This window comes from Magallana gigas, chromosome 3 (assembly GCF_963853765.1).
Source record: "Magallana gigas chromosome 3, xbMagGiga1.1, whole genome shotgun sequence".
NCBI lineage: Eukaryota > Metazoa > Mollusca > Bivalvia > Ostreida > Ostreidae > Magallana > Magallana gigas.
The window spans coordinates 18,339,606-18,363,868 of NC_088855.1; the positions used below are offsets into that span (position 1 = coordinate 18,339,606).

Genomic DNA, 24,263 nt, shown 5'->3' on the forward strand with positions numbered 1-24,263 from the left:
TGTGCATCTGAGAAATTGTTTCCATACAGCAAGTTTGACTGCCCGTAGCGTTCCAGGGCTTCGACCAATTAGTCCAAGAACTGTGCGTAATCGTCTGCGCGAGCAAAACATCGGACCAAGACGTCCAGCGGTGCGCCCAGTACTGCTTCAACGTCATCGTATCGCCAGACTAGCGTGGTGCATACGACATCTGCGATTCAGAATACAGGACTGGGCCAATATTCTGTTCACTGATGAATCCAGATTTCATTTGGATAGCAGTGACGGCCGTTGTAGGGTGTATCGTCGCGTTGGGGAGCGTTAGCAGGACGCTTATGTTGTGCAACGTCGACAATTTGGAGGAGGTAGCGTTATGGTGTGGGGTGGAATATCAGCACGTGGAAGGACCCCTCTACAAATTGTCTATGGAAATCTCACCGGCGTACGCTATCGAGATTAAATTATTCAGCGTCATGTGATACCCTTCATACAGAGACATCAAAATCACATCACTCTGCAACAAGACAACGCAAGGCCACACGTTGGACGTGTAGTCAGGGACTTGTTTGTTTAACAGAATGTCGATGTCTTGCCTTGGCCAGCTGTTTCCCCTGATTTTTTGCCGATCGAGCACGTCTGGGATGAAATGGAAAGACGTTTACGCCGTTTACCAAATCAGCCAGTGACATTGGCTGATTTAGGTCAGGCTTTAACCAACATCAGGAACAACATCCCTCAAGCATTTCTGAACACTTTAGTGGCATCAATGAGGCGTCGCTGTCAAGCATGCGTGAACGCAAATAGTGGTCACACGCGTTATTAATTTTGTTAATTCAATTAAGGAATGAATTTAAGTTCTACCTAGTATGTTATACGATATAACATAACTTGGGGGCAGTTTACGCTTTATAAACCGCGAAGCGGTTTATGAAAAAGCGTAAACTGTTCCAAGTTATGTTATACTCGTATAACATAGGTAGAACTTAAATTTATTCTTTATTATTTAATTTTTTACTACTAAAATCAGAAAATAGGGCCCACTTATTAGTTAAAAGATGTTAATTTGTACAAAATTTAAACGTAACGTCAAGCGGATTAATACGTTTCGCACGCGCGTCGTAATATGACGTTGGCTGGTTATGTTATACGATATATATGAATTTGTTTAGCCAATCAAATGAGGCGTTACAATCAGAATTAAATTATATTCAAATAACAGTGACTTTCGAGTGTGCTGAAATTGACGTTATTCGACGTTGACATTAATGTGTTATGAGATGTTTTTACGAATACATGTGTTAACAGTATTACAAAAAATAAAATTTGTTCATTGTAATTTTTAAATGTTTTTTTATATATTAAATAATGCACAGTTTCTTTTTTCCGATAGTATATTACGTTTACAAAGATCATAGTTTAATACAGTTATGTCTCAGCTTTGTATGAATGATGTTGGTACAGCGTTTACCAAAAGAAACATAAATAGGAGGTTTCGTAACTTTAGGCATATGTTTGCAAAACAAATTGATTGAGGTGGCTGTTCTGGCTTCTATATTTAGCGAATTCCAATGATTGACAGCATTGGGTACAAATGATTTTTTAAGTAAATCTAACCTGCACTTAGGAACATTAAACTGATCTTTGTTTCGTGTGTTGTATATCGCGATATATTTTCCCGCTTGTTAGGAATAATATCAAATAAATAACCAGGCAGACTCCCCATATTAAATTTGAACATAGTTTTCATCTTAGCGATGTATCGTACGTCTGGTTTGTAAAATTTCCCACCTTGTTTCTAAGTAAAGCGCTTCCCTTGGTACAAAAATTGGCAACCCAGTGACAATTCTAGCAGCACACAATTGAACCTTTTCATGTTTGTCTGCATCATGCACAGAACAGCCATCCAACACAATCGAAGCATATTCAAGGGTAGGTCTTATGAATGAAATATATAATTTAGAGAGATGTTCTCTACCAAATTTATACTTAAGTTTTCTTTAAAAAGTCCTAACCACCCCCCCCCCCCCCCCCCCCCCAACGGATTAGGATTTTCAGGTTTTTTGGAAGTAGTAACCCATTTCCTTTTTTTCTGTAGTCAAGATTTTTGAATAAGTCTGCCCTCCCCCCTCCCCATTTTCAAAAACGATGCTACGTATTGCCTGAACAGTGTACAATACTAATAAACCTTGGTGACGAAAATCTTGGAGCGGATATACCGGCAGACTCAACAAAATATCTAAGTCCTGTTTTTCAAGAAAATTAATAGTTTAAAGTGACCATGAAAATAATTAAATCAACACCTGCACCATTCTTATAGATGACTTTTTGCCTGTTGGGGGAATATTATTAAACGCTGCTGGGAACGTGTCTCCAGATGAAATCAAGACACTTATTACATGTATATCTCCAAGTGTGATCCTGAATTTTTATGCTTCATTACTGTCCCTCAAGTTTGTACATTGATTACTATTTATTCATAGATGTACATTTTTCGTCCCTATACAAATATATGCATTTGAAATGTTTAATACTGTTTCTTGGTATATATCAATATATTTCTTAACGTTTGAATCAGCACTTTATCACCAACGTAAACAAAAATGGTTAATTATAACTTTTGGTTATATTTTCATTATTTTTTTTCAATCATCATTATAATACTTTACCATTCTTTGTAAAATCTTATTAAATTTGGTATGCAGCAAATCCTTCTGATAAAAAGCAAACAAGGGTAAAAAGTTGTTCCATTTATTGTGATTCCCTTTTTAAATACTTCGATGATCATTAAAAACGGTTAAAATTAATATATGAATATTGTTCAATTATAAATTTACACAAATGAAAACCAAATTAGGGTATTGCATGTATATAAAGCGTAATGAGATTGTATAAATAAAGGCTTACTGATTGAAGACGCGACTCCAAAAATAAACTTCAAAATTATGAATTAATAAAGATATAAGAAATTACTTTTTTTTCATCTCAATTATCTTATCAAATGTTAATTATTGTATATATTTTGCATTAAGCAGGCAAAAATCCCAAAATACTCTTCATTTACAAATATACGAAAAATATTTGACAAAACTGAAGAGTAATTCACAAAACAAGGCAAAAAAGTAAAACGAAACAAACATTCTCGAACTCATACATACATGGAATACAGTAAGATGGTTAAGGGGATACATTCTATTATTGCACCAAAATGAAAACATGTGTACATCATAATATAAAACAATCTTTTTGTAAACTCGAAAACAATCATATATCCGTAAAAAGAATTCCTTAACAATTTCGCAAAGCAAAAATTGGAAAAACAAAAATCATGAATATTATGAGTAATGAATAGAATATGAAAATCAAAACAAACCTATATCAGATATACAAAACTTACAAGTTAGTTTTCTATCACTTCAGTTCGTCAAAAATTATATAATAATCCCAGACAAGGTTTCTATGAATCCGATATAAATAAATGAATTAAAACACGGCAACAAATATATTATGGTTCATTGAAAACCACTATTCCCTTCCGCTGAGCAACAAAACCCGATCCAATGAACAGCATGCTTCCGTCATCCACCGGTGCCTAATCTAGCTTGCTGACGTAATCAACTGCGTCATTTCCTGGCTAATTTGACACAGACGTGATCAATCGACAGAGGTGAACTGAGCTTTTATTTTACGTTTTTAGAGTTGAAAGACAAAGAGTCCACTCAACGTAAAATTCTCAAGTTTGCCCTCCTGAAATTTGTGTCGATTCTCTCTCATCTCGTTTGAGAAGCAGGGTTGGATTTCTGTACCACTTGGTGTAAACCTATTCATCATAAAGGAGACGACTTTAAAAGGAGTCTATTCACTAATTCTCTCTTCACACGCGATAGACTGTGACTAGTTCTATGTCTTGCTGCTGACAAGTTTCGTAACTTTCCGAATCGATCATTGTGATTTCTATTTCTGATTGGCAATGTTTTCTGTAAATCGTTTGTATGCCTGTCTATTTTCGGCGAAGACATAGTGTTCAAAACAGTCGGCCCTCCTCGCACGGGTTTAGGGAATCCTCTGGATCTTTCGTGGTAGGCTGCCTGCCTTTGGTTGTTAACAGCATGCAAAGTAATATTTTGCCTCCCAATGGTTCCCATTGAAGTGGACAATCTTCCTCCATGCTCTCTGTTTGCCATGTTCCTTCCTCTCGGATGGAAGGGCCCATTTCTGCTATTCTTCTGCACATTCTGGTCGGAGATGATTTTCTTGATATAGTGAGCTGGCACGATCATTTTGGGTAGGTTTGTGAGCTCGATCATGCTGCTTTTGGATGAGCTTGGCACCTTGGCTGATTTGATGCTCATTAGTGGAAGGTTATGGGTCGCCGCCGGCTTGTTGGATGATGATTTGTGGAACTGATGTTTGGTGAGGTTAGATTTGGACTGACCTCCATAAGGATCTGTTTTTGGATGACCCACTGAGAGTTTTTTGTGCTTTTTATGATGTTTGAGTTTCTTTCCGCTATTAGTTAGATGGTGGCCATGACCTCCGAGCGTAGCAGCGGATGATTTTTGAGACTTCAGGGGGTTCTTTTTCCCGGTCATCCATACAAGCAACGCGTAGTGAAGTGTAACATCCTTCAAATTAACATCAGTTGTCTGTTGGATTCCACCCAGGTAAATCTGATGCAACTGTGAAAGAAACAAAATATAAAACAATGATTTAAAGGCTATTATTTTGATTTACTTCAACATTTTGGCATTGACCTTTAAAGGGAACCTCCACCGTCAAATGATGATTAAAAGAACGAAAACGTATGGCAACTCTTTTAGACCAGAGATTAGTGATTTTGGTTCGGGTTTGCATGCCATTTCTTTATCCATTTTATCCATATCATCTGGAAATGTACCCCAAAATTGAAATTGTTTTACCATTTAGATATCTCTTTATATACTTTTATCTAAATGAATCTTTTTCGAAATATTTCAAACACCCAACAACAACAAAAAACCCAAAACGATAAACTCCATAAAGCAATAAAACCACGCTTGTGTGAGCCAACGAAATTAGCTATAGACACCAGAAGGTGGCGCTGTTCTGTGATCTTACCTTCCGACGGTCTCTATATCAAATGCGCTTATGGATCCCTTCTCCAGCTACGAAACATTACCCCATGACACCACTAATGGCAGACGGACAAACAAATCAGCAAGCTCACAGGTTAGACATGCAGGATGTACAGTGAAGGATGTGACAATAAGTGTACAATGTTTGCAAGAAACAACACAAAGGTTTTAACAAGAGAGAGGTTAACAAAGAGCTCGGTAACCAACTCATTAGCAATGCTCCTAGCTCTGCTATTTCGTTTAAAATGGACAATGGGATTTGGAAATTAGCAAGTAGCAACAAAAAAAAAGCAAGTGCAATATAAATAAAGTAAAAGACAAGGTTGCGTGCGCAGCTCGCTTGATAATTCAAAGGCGTGATCATACATATCAGATGACAGAAAGTAGAAACGCAACTCTTTTCTGGCATTATCTGCCACATTTATACTTCAAAGCAAACGCATAGATAGTGCTTAGAAACAAAATTATACCCTCTGATGTTGATGTGAATTGGGTGGATGTTTTCTACAAAGGGAGGTCAAAAAGGTTAAAACATGCACTATATCAAACATTCAGTTGTTATCTTAAAACATTAGCATCGCATTCTAAATGGATTTCATCATATCACATGCAATCAAAAAAGTAGAGCCAAAAATTATACCGGGATGTAAAAAGATAAAATGAAGATATAAATACGGATTTCATATAAAAAGGATTTCAGCAAGACTTTTTAGATAACTAGTTATGCTGCATCGTTATGTATATAAAATAATATATAAGTTAACTAAAAGCAAAGCCTAGTATAAAAGGTAAGAAAGTAAGTACAGGCGGGACTGTAGAAGAAATGGTGTCGGAGGGGCGAGGCGAGCTGGTAGTGACCACAGGTGCGGCGGTGGACGTTGGCGGATCTATTGCGAAGTTGGCGGCCGACGGTGGCGGCGGCGGCGAAGGGCAGAGATTCTCCTCGGGCTGCTCCTGCTCCTTGGGCGTCCAGTCGCCACAGCGCGGGAAATTCGGGGGAGGTTTAGGCATCTGTTCCGGTTCTCCTACTTGGATGACCATACTCATCCCCATTTCCATGTGGAAGGCGATGTGACAATGGAATAACCAAAATCCTGTACGAATATATTCAATTTGTTACCAATAAATCGCAATTATTTAAGTTACTATGATACTGGTAAAGAAAAGATAATGAAAGTTATAAAAAAGTCTGCATTCCCTTTCTTATACCTGGATTGGTGGCATGGAACCTGATGATAGTGTAACCTCCATCTGGTACGGTAACAGTATCCTTTGAGATGGCTCGATGTAACTTTCTGTTAATCAATCCCATATCATCCAGTAAGCGCACATGTTCGACAGAAGTACTATTGCCCAACTACAAAAAAAACCCCAAAACAGTTTTTAAAACCATGACTTACATCCGGATCTGGTACAATGGGTATATCTGAGAAAATGGAAAAATCGGCATTCAAATACTGTCAATGTTTACAATGTACCTTCTCCATGGCAACAACCCGGAAGTTGTATCCGTGCATGTGCATTGGGTGGTTGTTGTCCATGTGCTTTCCTTCGTCTACTAGCACCATTTCTACGACCTCTCCAAGCTTGATCTTGACTCTGTGCGTGCATTCACACAACTCTTTTTTGCAATTCTTTTCTTTGAAAGAATTATGATCACAAAAGCTATCCTGTAAAAAAATCAAAAATCTAAACAATATTACAATATTAGCAACCATAATACACTGCTTTTGCAGTCTACTCTTATTTTTTTTATACAACTGCAATTAAATCAGACCTCCATGTCCTTGGTGTATTGACTGAGTGGCGGCGAAGGAGGGGCTGAATAGGAGATCTTGTTGATCTGGGGCGAAAACATGTGATGGGCGTGTCCCCCTCCTCCTTCTTTGTGCATCATGTGCTGGAGAGGGTAGAAGTCGGGATCGTTAAACCGATAATTCTCTATCATATTGAAATCCATTCCCAGATAGAACACTCGGTCTGGTTTGACCTTTAGCGAGATGTCGTCAGGGATAAGAGACTCCATGCGGTCTACATTCATCGTGTGTGAATCAGAATTCTTGTTGAATGGATTCAATTTCTGTTAAGAAAAAGGATGGAGTATGAAAAATCGGAAGATATCAATTGTTGAACTATAATTTTTTATCAATAATTATTGTAAGTTGTAAACTGTTAGAAATCGGACGATGTTGGTAATATTTACCATTCCAGATCTCTCCATGGCATCATAATCTGTGGACTCCTTTGGAAACATGGGCATTGCACCTTCATATCGCAAGATGGCAGTTTGACTAACAGAGTTGTAATCGGACCCACAATCAGCGAGACCACGGGTCCGAATCCAATAATTACCACTTGGTTTATTAGCGTTGAGTATAAAGTCGTATCGCTCTCCAGCAAATATGTTGAAAGACTGAACATGAACGGGTTTGAAAGGGGTACCGTCGGAGCTGATGACGATGATGGTGTGATTGTCGACAGAGAATTCGATAGGGCAGTTGTTGACGCCATTACTGGCCACTCTAAACCTGTAACGCTGGCCTTGTTTAACCATAAAAATGGAATGTGGCGTTTGGACGGGGACAGGTGAAGGGGACGGTTTATCCGAATCGTCACTGGTTGTTGGAGCGGTGACAGAGTTTTCATTGGCACTTCGTCGCCTGCGCATGGACATCTGGTGCATCTGATGCATTTGGTGTTCGGAATTGGCCAGCATTTGTTCCAGATCCGAGTTCGAAAGCGTTGTTAGGGACTCCATAGCACTTGGCATTTCGTTGTCGCCATTGTTCATATGGCCTTCACCGTTGTTCATTCCCATAGAGTTCATATTGTGCATGCTGTGATCGCCTCCGTTCATCCCCATTGTGTTCATTCCCATACTGTGGTCACCATGCGTGGTCGGCATTCCCATTGTGTGCATGTTATGCATGTTGTGCATGTTATGCATTGCAGGATTAGTCGTTGGAAGAGAGTCCATGGAATTTTCGTTATCACTGCTTGTTGTCTGCCGGATGCCATTATCGTTGCTATGCATGGGCATTTGATGGCCGTTTGGCTCTTGCATCATGTGGCCTGCATGTTGGTTTCCGCTTGATCCGTGCATCATGTGGCCTGCATGTTGGTTTCCGCTTGATCCGTGCATCATGTGACCTGCATGTTGGTTTCCGCTTGACTCATGTTGCATCATGTGATCTGAATGTTGATTTCCGCTTGATTCGCGCATCATGTGATCTGAATGTTGATTTCCGCTTGATTCGCGCATCATGTGATCTGAATGTTGGTTTCCGCTCGATTCATGCATCGCGTGATCGTTGTGTTGATTACCACTAGATTCATGCATTGAATGGCCTGCTAGTTGATGTCCATTGGTTTCCATAGGCATCACGTGACCTCCATGACCATTGTGAGCGCCGCCTTCTGAGCGGGGTGGAAAGGTTTTAAGTGTTGCCCGTCCTATAAAATAAAAACTTCATATTTAATATTCTAGGGATAAGAATATTGTATCATATGAATGTTAGATCATCCCCCACCCCAAGAAAAAAAAATAGATTCGCGCATCATTACAAAGAAACGTTTTTCAGGATAGGAATTGGATATTTTCGATAGAGATTGTGCCAAAATTAGTTTTGTTACTTTGTATGTTACCAACCATTGATCAAAATTGATTCTGGGAGATGTTCTGTCATAGCATGATGGTGACCAGCAAATCGTGAGGCGCCCATTTCACCGATCCAGTCGTTGAGTAAAATGGTATGTTCCGGCAAATCATGATCATAGAGGGCAGAATGATAGTCACGTGATTTTGGCTGACGAATAACAAGAGCGCTAAACACGCCGTCTGCTCTTTGTAAACCAGCATGGGCGTGCCAAAAATGGGTACCCGGAGTCTCGGCTAAAAACCTAAAAAAAAATGTAAATGTCAAGCAATAGGAAAACATGTGTAACTACAAGTAAATGATATAAAAGACATACGTGTACATGCATGTCTACAATACAATTGTCATCTTTTTTGTTGTAAACGTTTTCATAAAAATAGGGAATCTTGTTCTCTCTGTGATTTAACTGACATGGTACTTAAAAGAAAGCTTTTTTAAGCGTAATATAGTTGATGTACGTACATTTCCGACTTTTGTTTTAAGTCATATTTAATCTATAATCGCTATTTCAGACGACGTATTTACATGTTAAGTTTATTTCTATCAAAACATTACACAACACTGTTAAATAACAACAAACCAATCAACCCAATAATGAAATATTGATATTAATAAAGATTATTATCAGACGAAGCATCAAATTAAGAACGCATTATCATGTGGAGATTCAAAAAGAAATGTTTATCTCTAAGATTTTTCAGATTTCAATGAATTTGACTGATGCCGGTCATTTGAGTTCCACAGCAGATTTCCTGTTTTGAAAAGCGAACATTTTTATACAATCTTTCCATCACAATTTATTTTAGAATACTAAAATCTCCAGATTTCGGAGAAGGATTAAAACAGGCTTTGAAGAAACCTTTTTATATATGTATGACTGCGTGCACCAACAGAAAGTGATCTTTCGATTGCGCCTTTTTCTTATTTTACGCGAGTACTTAACTCCGCGGTTTTGTTTCAAATTGCAATAATATTAAATTACGACTATCGAGGTTTTGTCATAGTTGCATGATTAAGCAACCGTCAGGAAAATGGATCTGCGATGGGTGCATCGTCTCAAAGCGCGGCCAATATAACAAGTACGATCCTCTTAGTTTCTGAATGGCTTCAATCTTAAATTCCTATTGTTTTGACGGTCGGGCGCCTCACTTACTTGTATTGGAATGTTTGGTGTCTGTTGATGGGACACTGAGTCAGCATCGCCACCCCGTCCATGTAGGGCGTCTTACTCTGAAGAATCCCGTGCCAGTGAATCGCAGTTCCCTCCCCTCCCTCCAGCTTGTTTTTGACATTTACAATGATTGTATCGCCTTCACACACCTGTCATCAAAGCAATGATAATCAGTTGAATACCGCAAATTAACAACAAATAACACTGGTGTAAATCTTTATACAATATTTAGTGAATTCGTACTTGTCAAAATCAGTCATCAAAACTTTTATTGCTACATGTAATTTCTCATCTTAGGTATGTGCATGACCTTTCAACATGTTAAATATTAAGGGAACTGGTACAGTATAGGAAATACATAATCATAATTATCGCAATTTCGCACTGTAGATGATATTAGATGTGGACGCCTTGCTGTTTTGATGATTGTAGTATCTAGGCAGATTCTTGAACCCACTCTGCCCTGACTAAAACGTTCAGCACAAACAAGATAAGTAGTGACTGTACTTTAATAACTAAGAGAGAGAGAGAGAGAGAGAGAGAGAGAGAGAGAGAGAGAGAGACTTTACAGTTTACTATTCTAATTATTACATGTTTCCAAAAAATATGTATTAACATATAATTATGCAGCCATACAGATATTTCTGCATATACTCTTCTCCTCACTTACACGTATCGCGGGGCCAGGCATCATTCTATTGACGGTCATTATCCCCCTTGACACCCCGTCAGCCGCCACGCAGTGAGGCCGGAAGCAGTCGGTGGTGTTATAGGGGCAGCCATAGCACGCCTGGGTCAGGGTGTAGTAGTATTCTAGGGTGAAGTCGTACTGGCAGGTCAAAGGGGCACCGTCCTCCTCGCACTCACGGGCGCATGCGTGGTCCCGGTAATCTAGAAATGCCAGATGTTAAATAATCTAAATCAAATATTGCTGCAACTATCTTGTTCGTTTTATTCCAAACCGGAAGAGACGAATGCGTCACTTTGGTTTCTATACTGACTTTTCATGATAGGTCAATAAACTTTATTTCTTTCTTTATTAAAATATTGACTTATTTATACATTTACAATTCTTGATTGATTGGCTCCTAAGTATTAAACGGAAATTAATTATATTTTATTAATGTTGTTTATTCTCATTCTTTGGTAAATCAAACACCGCAGTGTATTGTTTACGCTAGCGTCACAACTGTTTCTTATCGCGCACATTGTACATGTATAAAGTTCACCAACTATTTGTATTCTTTCTTTACAATAATATAGATTTCTGCAAATGGTACATGTACTTTGAATAATCATACAGTTTATTTCAAATTTATTGCTGACTCAACAATTTAAAAAACAATGTATTATATAGAATATTGTTTTACTTTGAATGTTGGGAGAAAAAATTATTAGAAATAACAACAACTTCGCTCCAAACAACATTAATTAAGAAATATAGCTGTTACAGTAGTAAAAATATGATTTCCCAAAACTTTTTAATATCCTGAATTACATGTATACTGAGAAACATGTAGATATGTTCATAAATCAAAGACCCGTTCACAATGAGATGATTCTTATCTATTAATACAATAACTGCTATCAGATGATAATAGTAATGTGATTTATTATAATAAAGCTCATATTGTATCAAATCACAATGAGACGACAATTGAAAGTGGGTTCATTACCCGACAAGTACTCGTGTACCAATCTTATGCGTGTTCATCAATTTCTGTTTACAAGTTATATACATGTAACTTTTAAATTCATTTTTTTTTTTTGCAAAAAATCAAAATAGCTAGAGACCAACAACTTTTAGAATTCCCAAAACTGCGCAATATGGATAAACTTATGTTTAAACATCAAGATAACATAATTTATTAATTTTTCGCTCATTTAAAAAAAAACGTTTTTGGTCTTGCGTGGCATTGGAAGATATTAATAATAGCGTTAAGTTTCTAATACAAGGTCAGGCCAATCAAATTCTCTTGAAAAATAATCTAAGCGATTCTCGTTAAAAAAAAAAATGTTTATTTTTTAATTCAATCTCAAACTCGATAAAGATGCATTTTTTCAACAGCGCATTTTAAGCATGATAACATATAATTTGCGTTTAAAAATAGTTTTAAGAATTACTACAGTACTCCGAAAAAAAACCAGCTGGATGAACTTAAAATTGTTCCTTGTTTTTTTTTTGTTTTTTTTTTTTTGTTTTTTTTTTTTTTTCTTTTGGTTTTGATCTTATGTCTAAAATTTTCCGGTAAAATCAAGACAAGTAATTGGCGGACTTACCCGGGAGACGGGACTTGAAGGAGGAGTCGGACAGGGCCACTCGGGAGACTAGATTCAGGACGGACAGAGCCAGGCTCCAGATGTGAGTTGGAACGATCATTTTACTCAACAACTGAAAATAAAAAAAACACGAATATTATCTACCATTCCATTAATATATACTCACTGAAAAACAGAACGAGAGTGTGCATATCATACGTACGTTGTAATACGCGTGTAGATAGTCTATAAGGCTGAACAATAGATATTAGTTAGGTCCCAAAGTATCAACATAATATAGAAACTCGCGTGTTTTTTCTTTAGAGTGCGGATGCAAGCAAACTCTGTTTACAGATGAAGGTCAAGGTCCTGCTCTAGTTACAACCACTGTTTTGGCTTAATTCACCGAACATGAATTAAAAAGAACAGCAATTATAGTATCTATTTGTACACAAAAACATATTGTGCTTATTATAGGTTATTGCTACTGTATGATGAATATGGATTAGGAGAGAGAGAGAGAGAGAGAGAGAGAGAGAGAGAGAGAGAGAGAGAGAGAGGGGGGGGGGGGAGGTGGTTGTTTGTAAATACTACATACATGTATCTAAATACTAGTATAGACGTTATGAAACATCTATAATTTTTCTCTTCAATTTTCAGAGAGATATATTGAATTTGAAAATCAATCAGTTGTTTGTTCTTAACTTGTTTCTAATTACTTGAAACAAGGAAGTTTATCGTATATTACGGCATTACAAACAATTAAGACTTACATTGTAGTAATATTTACGGTCAATGAATAAATATAATCGTTAGTTAACAGGTAAAACTCAAATGTTATTTATCAAGTAAGAAATAGCTAAATTTCATTTCTTTGCTTTACCGTGATTTACTCGACAACTTATTGAGTATAACAATTTCTTGATATATATGAGCTGAATAGAAGAAATGACTAATCGATAGTGGGCAAATGACGTCAAATGACCACGTGACTTGCATGCACATCAATATCTAAAAACCCATTGACAATATGTGATTGTAATGATTGATTTATCACTCTTTTTGGTCTAGAGCTAAAGAAAGAACCAAATCTGACCGGATATTCAACTCATGCCGGAATTATAGTGAAGTTATTGGTCCAAATGGAAGTCTCAATTACTTACTATATTATCAATGATATCCGTAAATTTTGTTTGCGGAAGGATAAATTATATGTGTTGAAAATGTTTTGCTCTTCTCAAAAGGAGGAAAATTTTCATTGTATTTACAACAGTGAAAAAAATGAACTATTTTATTACACGTACAATAAAAGAATTTGACTACTGGTAATTTATTTGTACGTTGAATACGATGTTTAGACTTACAAGAAACCCTGTAATTTATAACGCTTCTCGGTGCACCCGTTCCATGCCTACACTTAAGAACATATTTTGACATGTTTTGTTTTTTAAATTTCGTTCTTGAAGAAGTTTAAAAATACTTCCAAAATATAATTATCAAAAAAAATTGAAAGTTGTTATAACAAATTGTCTGACCTAAACGAAACTTACAAACAAAAAGGGTAAAAAAACCCAGGTAATTTTTGAATCGGTGTACAAAAGATTCAGCTAACAAGGAAATGAGTGCGTGATATATGTGTATACAAATAAACAACACTAAAATAGTTCGCGGTCAAGTCCTGTCCACAATGCGTGTCAATAAACAAAGGCTTCTGAGGACAAAATAGAAACAGTTCAGAGTCGACGCAGCGGGTTGCTTCCTGATTTAAACAAACGGAGTTCATGGGGGTATGAACCTTACCGTCACCGGCTTCTAATTGAAGTAGCTGACAGACGGTAAATTGTTGAGAGCAAAGGTGAAAACGCAAGCATCTGTCAAACAGCATAACTTGCAAGGACATTTATTTGGCGTACCAGTAAATTATTAATAAGTCATGCTTATGCAAGCCAACATGCAGAAAACCAATAAATTTCAGACAGAAGAGGACACATTTCATACAGTTTTATTCAGTGGATATTTGAAGCGGATTCATGCAAACCTATTAAGAAAGTCAGAATTACATTACTAAAAACTAAACAGTCTACTTAAAACGTAAAAATATACGTGTAAATCTATTGAAATGGGAGGAATACAGTTTTCCAACCATTCTTCAATATTTAACATTTAATAAAAAAAAAATTGTAAATATTTTGAATAGGACGTGTAGTATCAATTCGCGATGCGCTTTATGTCACAATGACATTGATCAACGATACAGGGGACTATCATGAACGGACAGTTCGCGACATCCACAAAAAAATTAGGAGCGATGCCTCGGCCTCTGTGCAACAAATCATACGACATACCTTACTTCATTTTTTTCCTGTTTATAAACTCCAAAATTCAAACAAATGGTGTCCGAACTGCCTTGTACGGAAAATCGGAGTGCATGTAAGTTAGAGCATGACTATGTAGCTCTCCCCGACACTGCATGTCATGCGCGTGCTCGCTGATAGATAAGTCTGCACTGCACCTCTAACGAGGAGCAAAAACACAAAACTATTACGTTCGGTACGTATGCATGTATAACAAGCTGTTGATTAACCAAATAAATGATCAACACAGCTGAATTATTTAAATGAGTACAATATTATATTTGTTTGCTGACAGAGTTTGCAAAATTGTTTTACAATTTGAACACTGCTTCGTTTAAGGATACTGCCAGCTAGGTGATAAGTTCATCTTACCTGCCTACTTCACAATAGCCTGGGGTCCCGCCCGTGCATTGCTTGCTGCCCAATATAACTGGGCTTTACTATGTCTCAGACAGTGACATTTTTAAAATTAGGAATTTACAAAAAAAACATTGGTTACACAATGCAGGAAATGTAAAACACGGACTGCTTTGACTTTTTGTCTTATATTTTAGGTGCATAACTCAAAAGAAGCACTATTTTCACAAAAAGGTTCGGGCATCTCGTTCGAGCACGGTGTTTTGAAAGTAAAAAAGTGCATTCTCCACCCTATAACCTCCCAGCGTCAAACAAGAATGGTCTGTTTGGACAATGTCAGGCTTGAAAACCTGTGTTTGAAGATGTTAATACACGCATGTGTTTGGTTAATTAGGAAAACTTTGCGGATGGTATTTCTTAACTGCATTTTAATGATGGAAGAGTTCGTCCTTCACGATCTGCGGCCGTGGTATATATTTAGAACTTCGTCTATTGTTTTATTCTATTAATATTTGCCCAGACGGTACACGACCTTGTCTTTAATTATGGCAAGAGGTCTTGTTGCTTTCGTAACGTCACTGGCGGTTACGCCTTCAAGACATTTTTACGTCTTAAAGAAATAAACTTGCGTTTTTTAGGTAAAGTAGAAATTTTTCTGTAACATTTTAGTTATCTCACTCCTCTGTGTGGTTATATCAAGTATTTCTCATTGGGAAGTGTATCACTAAAATCTGTAGACAAAACATACTTCAAATATCTATATACAAATTTTAAAATAGAGGTAGAGGGGTCAGTCAGTGTTTATCCATCTGAGCAAGGGCGCATTTAATTTGACCGTTTTGCACTTAAAAAAAGCTGCATTTTTAACTTAGCGAAACAATTACATCACAGATTGTTTTGAATTTTGCACAATGATTTAATATGATGATCAAGAAAAAAAGTTCAATATAGACCTGCATAAATTTTGGTGACCTGCACTTTGAAGAGGCAATTTCTTTCAACATCAACAATTTGATTTGAAATAAAATGTATTTGAGTATCGAGATATTAATGTCTGTGTCTTCAGAATTTCATTAATTAATACATTAATTAATATATGTATAATGAAACTTAAAGGTCAGTGATTTATAAATGGAGGGCTTTAAAATAAAAACTTTTGAATTATGGCTGAAAAAAATCCCGGCTCATCCTATTTTGCATGCTTTTACGCTAAAAGTCGATCAAACTTTTTAAATTGATTTCTTAATGTGAGACAGAGTCTACATATTATGTTCCAAGTATATCACAAGTTAAAAGTATGCATGCTTAAAACAGTTAGATTTTTAAATGTATAGTTTATATAAATTTTCTAAAATTGCATGACATATATATCATTTTTCTCTAGAAATTCTTCCGCATGAAATACAGATAACTTAAGTTTTCTGTTTATTAATTTAAAATGAATTTTCAATATAAGGTCGTCTAATAATGATATAATAATCTTCCATTGCTAAATAAATTGATACATTTATACGAATTTTAAGATATTGATCCTGTGCGCAATGAACTTAAACCGTGACGGGTAAAATAAATAATGCATACATTGCACTATTGAATCTAATTAACTTTGTTGTTTCTTTACATGTAATGAGAGAGAGAGAGAGAGAGAGAGAGAGAGAGAGAGAGAGAGAGAGAGAGAGAAATTCTACCAATTGGTACAACGATTTTTTTTACTTGGTAACTGATTGTAATGGACGATTTGGTATATCCAGAAAGTATTGACGGTCAGTATGTTAATATATATATTTTAGACTCTATACCACTCTCACAGTAGAACATTAAATATCTACAGATATAGGTACATATATAATCTACTTACACAGTATACAGACAACTTGCTGTTACTGTTACATATAAATCACCTTACTTGGCATTCAAACCAGAACGACCTACATTTCGTCCATTAGTTGTAACAACCCGCTATATCCTGATGCACTGGGCTGTCTTGTATTAGGTTTATTACACATTGTATCTGATGTTTGTCTACACGGGTTTTATAAGTTTTAAACAAGTACAGCTAAAACACAAAGCAAAAATAAAAAGCATTTTCACATGCATTATTTTCTACGCATTTATAGAAGACTTGGACTGAATGACCAACTGAAACAATTTAGTTGCATAACTGAAGTCAATGCTTTGTTGCAAGCAGTTTTCATATAATTTAGCATTTCACAGTTAAATTGTCAGGAAACCTTTAAAACAACATATTCTTTACAAAATTCTTACCAGTCTTTTTGAAAATCATATTCCCAATCTTTTTGCTATCGAGAATAAAAGCACAGGAGTTGAACTGTTTTGTTTTTGGAGGAAAAAAACTCAGAAAAAACATACGAAGAGATAAATCGGGCGCCTAGGGCCTGGTAAGGTTCAAATCTTACATCTATGCTAATCGAAAAATTAAAATAACAGGACACCAATATGTACTTGTCTGCATGGAAATCGGTTCATTAAAACGTCTATTTTTGATGCATTTTTTTCAACCAGATTTCGGAAAAAATTTCCGGGGCATGATACTATTGAAACATTTATTTTTTTTTCTAAGCCGATCGATATCGGCAAATTACATGTATATGTACTTAGCCTGGAGATAAAAGATTTGCAATTGCACTTACACTTTAAGACCTATTGTCCCACCTTATTATCCAGTTTGACGACATCGTCATCGGAGGTGTTGCACACAACCATTGCCCGTCCATAATAAAGAGAAATGTACTCATTGGGCTTACAGTCTAACGATTGGAAAAGAAACCCATCGAAAACACTACAGAACGTCACCAGAAACGCTAAGAAAGTCAACGTCCAGGGCATAGCTCTAACCTCTACCAAGAAAGAACTGTCTTCGCACAGCAGAAAATGGTCTGGCTGGGAAAAAGCTATAACGTGTTTGTACAATATACAAACAAGATAGACAATAAAGAAATTAACAAGGTCACTAAGAAGCGCGGACTTCAGGACACTTTGTGGGATGACCGACGCAGTCGACCTGTTGATTGCAATCTATATTTAGTAGCATAAGGTGCAATGCTTAGTATTAGTGTGCAATTGTCCGTAAACATACGTGGTGGCGGTGGTGGCTTGTGCAATAAAAAAGATGTTTAAAGGGGGAGAAGAATGTAGAAGAGAAAAGGTAAAATACGAACCAAACAATGGACAATTACCAGATTCTCGTCTATAGTTGTGACGTATCGTTAAACTCACGGAATAGAGATTTACCTATAGAATGCAACAACTAGCAATTAAAGTTATTGTGGCAATATGCATCCTCTTATCTACAATGTCAAGGTGTTCTATTCACAGTATTTAAACGTTGCATTGCTTTGCTGGCCGACTTATTGAAATCACACGTTGCTAAAGTGTAACAAAATAGATTTCGCACTTTCTTCTTGCAATCAAAATTTCGGAAAATTTAGAGTCCAGACACTCGACATCATGGTTCAAATAAAGTGGTATCATGTTAATTAAATTAATTAAGCATGACGTTGGTGACGTAATCCGTAACGTCGACTAGGGGGGGGGGGGTACATGCACTATAGTTTTAGTGCGTAACAACCAAGCTGCAAAGACTTTTCAGGAATAAAATGCAACTAATCGTACTTTCTATATGGGAAAAAAAAATGTAAACTGTAAGATATCTAGATTAGAACAAATTACACGTCTAGAATACTTGAGAAAGTAAAATTAATGCACCAGGAAGAAAATGTATGAATTCAAAACAAACTACGATTTATATGAATATTTTATGTACTGTATAGATAATAGACGCGTGTAACTTGTTCGATTCTCCAGCATCCTTTTGTTAAATTTTAAAAAAAAAGATCGAATGAGATACTTTACATGCATAGTTGCTCAATGAGGGAAACTACAAGACAATGGATATCTGATCGGGACAAGCACAAAACATTATTATCAATTTCGAATTGATCAACTCGGGCATATAGAATTTTTCAGCATTATCTATTCTGCACGACACTTACATATATCATAGTTTAGTTTAAGAAATATTTTATTCAAAAATATACATATAAGTATATAAATGAATCAGGATTGAACAGCAGGCAAAAATAGCCTATACATATATCATATATTTCTTATCAAGATAAAGCGAGTGTACAACTTTCAGCTCGAAAGAAAGTTTCTTAAATAACATAACTCGAAATAAAGTTTCTTATATAACATCACTTGAAGTTGGGTTTCTTAAATAACATGACTCGAAATTAAGTTTCTTATATAACATTCCTTGAAATAGGGTTTCTTAAATAACATGACTCGAAATAAAGTTTCTTAAATAACATCATCGAAATAAAAAATATAAAGTTTCTTTAACAACATCACTTGAAATAGAGTTTCTTAAAAATAACATTGAAATAAAGTTTCTTAAATAACATCACTTAAAATAGAGTCCTTAGATAATACCACTCGAAATAGAGTTGCTTGAACATCGCCTGAAATGAAGTTTTTTCAAGCAACAAGACAAGCGGGAGGAAACAATCCACAATAAAAAAAAAAATATCTTCAATTGATGCTCGTCAATCTTTTGACAAACGCGGTCGATGAGACAATTGCAATCGAATCTCCCGTGAAATATAGAAGAATTCAGATTTTTTGATTGATACTTAAAAAGCTTACCGTTAAATATTAGGTAAAGTTCCACTTTGCATTACATGTCCATATGACAACTGAAACACATTCAGTGTATATTTTATATTATTTGAGATAAACCTATAAATGTGGAAAATCCGGATATGACCTTTTCGTAATATTTTGTACTTTTTAATATTTTTAAGTATGTTAAAGTCGTTTTTATATCGTGTTCCTTTAATTTATTTTTTTTTTTTTTACGTTTTTTTGGTTGGATCAAAGACCGGCATTAATCGGCGAATCGGATCATCTTTTGATTAAGGGATTTATACTTTTCTTCAGATGACGTGCTTGTAAATATTCATTTGATTTCAACAGTTTGCCTGCATTGGTTCTTATATCTACATGTTTCGCAAAAAGATCATTGTTATTCGTCACTCAGGCAAGCACTTCCTACAGTATAAACAATATGTGTGACATTATGATCAGATTATTTACCTTATTAAGTGGGGCAAAATAATGGTAGAAAAATATTTAACACACTTTTCCTATTTTCCATGTGTGCTAGACAACGTGTCGCAAGACGCAAAAAAAATACCTTCTGAATTTTCAATTACACAACAACAAGGTTTGGTGGATTTTTTGGTTTTTGTTTTTGCCAATTGTGCCAATTTTAGTCCTGAAATTGTTATTTGAAGTCTGTTCTAGCATCAATATTTTTTTATGTCTATTTTAAGAATTGTTTCTACTTAAATTCAGATTTTTTCAACAAGTCATCATTTCTATATGGAATAGAAAATTAGAACATCTGATTAAGAAGTTGGTGATTTGCATAAACGTTTTGACATTATTTTTGTCTGTTCGTTACATAATTAAAAATCCCTCGGTTAATCAAATGCACCTATCTGCATTTTATGACAAAAATTAATTGTACGGTCTTTGAAGTTTGTTAAAAATAGAAAGAAAGAAAAAACGTTTCTAGTTTGTCCCTTAGTTGGATGCTTATTTTGCAATTTGATTTAATATACAGTAAAATCAAGAGTTGCCTTAGTCAAAACTGGCTATAATTGGATATACTACATAAATATTCATTTTATTTAATTTTCCAATGCGATAGTGTTCATTCATGTGCAGACTTTGGAGGCACTTGGGACTATAACAGCTATAAAAGTTGTAATTACTTGAGGCGTGATCAATCTTTTTCTAATTATGACAAAAATGTAAGAACTAAACCACAATACAAATAATCGCGCAATGTTAGCTGCCAACAAAATTGGCGGCAGTCAAGAGAAATAGATTACGTTTGCTTTGAAAAATCAAAACTGAACAAATATAAACATTTTAAAATGATATTAACATCGTAAATTACGATGATTTATATTCTTACAAATTTTATCACTTAAGAAAAGTACTTGAAAGACTTTTTTTATGAAGAGAGAAATACCGTTTTGAGAGTTTTTTTTACGTTTATTATTTGCCAATAATTCACATGTATAATAGATACATGTACATCTGGCTCTCCCGACCAACATTTGATTGAGACAGTCTAGTACCAGACGTCATCAGCGTGCCTGATCGGACCAGACATTTAAGATCAGCAAGACCATCGGGGCCAGCGGCCATTGGTTTAATGAATCGTTTATATCAGACACAATCTGGAGTGTATGGGATGGGGTCGGGGGCCCAGTCTAGATGTTGTACTTAGATCCTAACTCTACATCACATTTTTTGAAAAAGAACATTTAAAAAAAGGAAAAATCTGCGCGCTTAACTGTTACACTGCGCACATGTACCATACCGGCATAAGACCGTCCACGAGTCCATTGAAGCACCCTTAAACGATGTCGTCTGTTCTGTGTAGGGGACATCTCCATATTGGGACTCAATTTCTTTATAAACTAGCAATACATGTACATATAGAATTAACTATAACTCTTTATGATTTTTTATTTCATTTTAGATTTTGATGTCTAATATCGTAGAGTTTGAGCTTCATGATCAGCTACTGATCTGCAAGTTAAGAGTTCGAAACCCTTTGGGGATTTTATATAATCTACTGTCATGTTGTAAATTTTGAATTTACTTGGTGGGTGGAAATACAAAAATTACACCAGGACACTTAAAATGCAATTTTTAGTAAAATATTGTTTGAAATCTCAGAACGGCGATTACATCTTGAATATGATGTACTAACATCCAAATCGATGTCGCAAGGTGTGTCATACAACCTTAATCGTGAATTACAGAAAAAAGTTAAATGATTGTTACCGGCATTATTAAAATTTACCTACATGTCTATTAAGCTTTGAGGTGATTGATTAAATCAGCCTTCAATATTTTCTGCTGACAGGTTCCAGTAGACTAAGATCAAAAGGGGATGCGTAAAAAACTCTCGTACACTATATGTCACGTTCTTAATCAGAATTCAATGCTTAGAATAGAAATCAAATGATTAGAATAAATCATTCTTGAAGTGGTTAAAAGTCATTATTGATTGACGATGTATGGAGCTAATTCATACGTGAATGTGGATAGTTTAATTGGATTATAAGTAATAAATGTAAATATTACAATCATGAGCTGATTGATTTAAAACTGGGCGTGTAATATAAGATTGTCGGAGTTTAACGTTTTAAATATGTATATTTCGTAAATCCTTAAAAAATTACAGCATTCTCTCTCTCTCTCTCTCTCTCTCTCTCTCTCTCTCTCTCTCTCTCTCTCTCTCTCTCTCTCTCTCTCTCTCTCTACCAAAGTCAATAGAAGAACATCAAAAAGAAGAATTTTTTATAGAAATTTTGAAACACCTTAATATCATATCCAATTTTAAATATAAAATAATTTTTGGGTTTTTTAAAGGATTAAAGGCATATTGCAATTAAGTCAGTCAGAAATCCATGACTTACGCATTCATTTATGACACTTTATCAATTTTTGGGGCAAGTCCAGTTTTTAAGAATATCTTCTGTATAACTTATGATATAATTAACATGCAGAAATTAACTTAAGTACAGTCATTATTACTTACTCTTATTTTGCAAGAACGTTGCTAAAACGACAATCCAAAAATCAAAGTATATAAGCTTTCAGGATAAACCTTCCAAAACACATATCCCTTCTAATCACCGGAATGAACTGCGATTAAGTGACCAATAAATTTCAGGAATAATTTATGGCACTTGGTGATGAGACGATGGTAATGAGCATGCGCAGTGCTAACTTCCGTTGGTAGATCCGAAAGTACTGTCAGTAGTGAATGAGAGGAAAATCAATGATGCGGAACATGTGGAATTATTAGGAGCTATAAACGTTCGTTACAGTGATAGATATATTGTTCATAACGCACCGCGGGGCAGAGATTTGAGGGAGATAGAGTTTTTTAAGTGTTCCGCGACGGGTTGTGTCGGAAGGTGATGATTAGAACTTAACCGGTGATAACTGATGGTCACGGTTGGCCAATAACTTTATAATGGACGAATGATGACCGTTTTGTATGTACGGAACCTGGAAAACAATATACCTGTTTCGCAATCATAAAGAGTCAATTATTTAAACATGCATCACGTCAGCTGTCAAGTTTTGATAAAACCTGTCAATCAAATTTTAAATATTAATTTCCAAGCAGTGAATTGCATTAATCAAGAGACGTATCTTGTTCATGTGTTAGCCACTGCATTAAAAAACAAGATGTGAAAAATGTCATTGTCTTTATGTTCTCTAGTCGACTTAAAAGTAAAATCCGTGCTCAGATCCAAACATCACGTCCGCAGCGCAAACGTTAAAGGGGCGTGCGACGTTGATTTATGAAACAGACGATGTCGTCATAATCTCACTGCTCTAATTGATTGTCTTCCTAATTTAGAAAGATCCTAATTCTTTTTTTTCATATTAATTGCGACTTGAATTATAATTAATCGAAAACTTCATGCTTGTTATGCAAGTTTTTGAAGAGCGTTATACAGTCCTCATTCATGTTATCATATGTTAATGCTTTTATATCATCGTTTTTTTGACACTGACGAGCCTGTTTGCTTCTTTTTACGGAGACAGACAACAGTTTTTTTTAAGCGCTAGGCGCTTATTCTTATTTTGTAACTACTTAAACTAATGGTAAACTGTTATGTACATTTTTTACTTTTAAAAGGTAACAACTCCATCAGTTTACTTTTCATTTTCTCATACTGGGCCGACATCCAAAATGCTTATAAAAAATATCAGCTTCAAAGCAAGTATACGTGGTTTGATTTATCATATAAGCACGCATGAGTTAATTTCTTTTTGTTCATTGTTGATTTAGTTTATAAACCCCTTAACGGTCTTCTTAAATTAAATACCGAGTGTTTTTTTAAAAATAGCATTGATTTTGAAAAAAAAAACCAAAACGAGGTAAAATTTGATTGTGCATTTGCTATTGCACATTACAGAAAATCCACTTAACCCTCATCATTCTTGCAAAATAATTAAATTTATTATTACTTATGTTGAAATATATATAAAGACCGTAGATTTTTTTTTATATTTCTTTATTCAATGTAATTTTAAGTTTAGAACCATTTTCACAGGAGCTTGGACTCTGGGTAGTTGCGTCAAACAGAATTGTGCCGTTGGCCTGTCTATTTCATTTCTGGCCACTCAGCCATGGCTCTTTGAAATCAGCAAGATTTGTCTGGCATTTGAGCGAAGACTACGCAATCGGTGTATATTTCACTTGAAACCATCGTCATAATTAACTTGTTTTGACTCAAGAAAATAATAGCCA

At 35.5% G+C, this 24,263-nt stretch overlaps 1 protein-coding gene across 6 annotated transcripts; it reads right to left on the minus strand.

Moving 5' to 3' along the window:
- Positions 1-2,713: 2,713 nt before the first annotated feature.
- Positions 2,714-22,693, minus strand: LOC105317119 (uncharacterized). 6 transcript variants are annotated; one of them, XR_010711892.1, is made up of 12 exons: positions 17,561-17,815; positions 12,198-12,309; positions 10,588-10,808; positions 9,900-10,066; positions 8,740-8,990; positions 7,294-8,543; positions 6,868-7,170; positions 6,569-6,760; positions 6,300-6,447; positions 5,895-6,184; positions 5,074-5,594; positions 4,442-4,655 (listed from the first exon to the last, which is right to left on the minus strand). XR_010711892.1 is itself a non-coding variant. In XM_011413657.4 (11 exons), the coding sequence occupies exons 2-11, from the start codon at positions 12,295-12,297 to the stop codon at positions 3,804-3,806; spliced, it is 3,774 nt and encodes a 1,257-aa protein (XP_011411959.3). In that variant the 5' UTR covers positions 12,298-12,309; positions 22,533-22,693; the 3' UTR covers positions 2,714-3,803. The 6 variants fall into 6 exon arrangements, 5 of the variants coding, with proteins under 5 accessions (XP_011411959.3, XP_065934842.1, XP_011411960.3 ...); XM_011413657.4 differs by lacking the exons at positions 5,074-5,594; positions 17,561-17,815 and adding an exon at positions 22,533-22,693 and having other exon boundaries at positions 2,714-4,655; XM_066078770.1 differs by lacking the exon at positions 5,074-5,594 and having other exon boundaries at positions 2,714-4,655; positions 17,561-17,788.
- Positions 22,694-24,263: the final 1,570 nt, after the last annotated feature.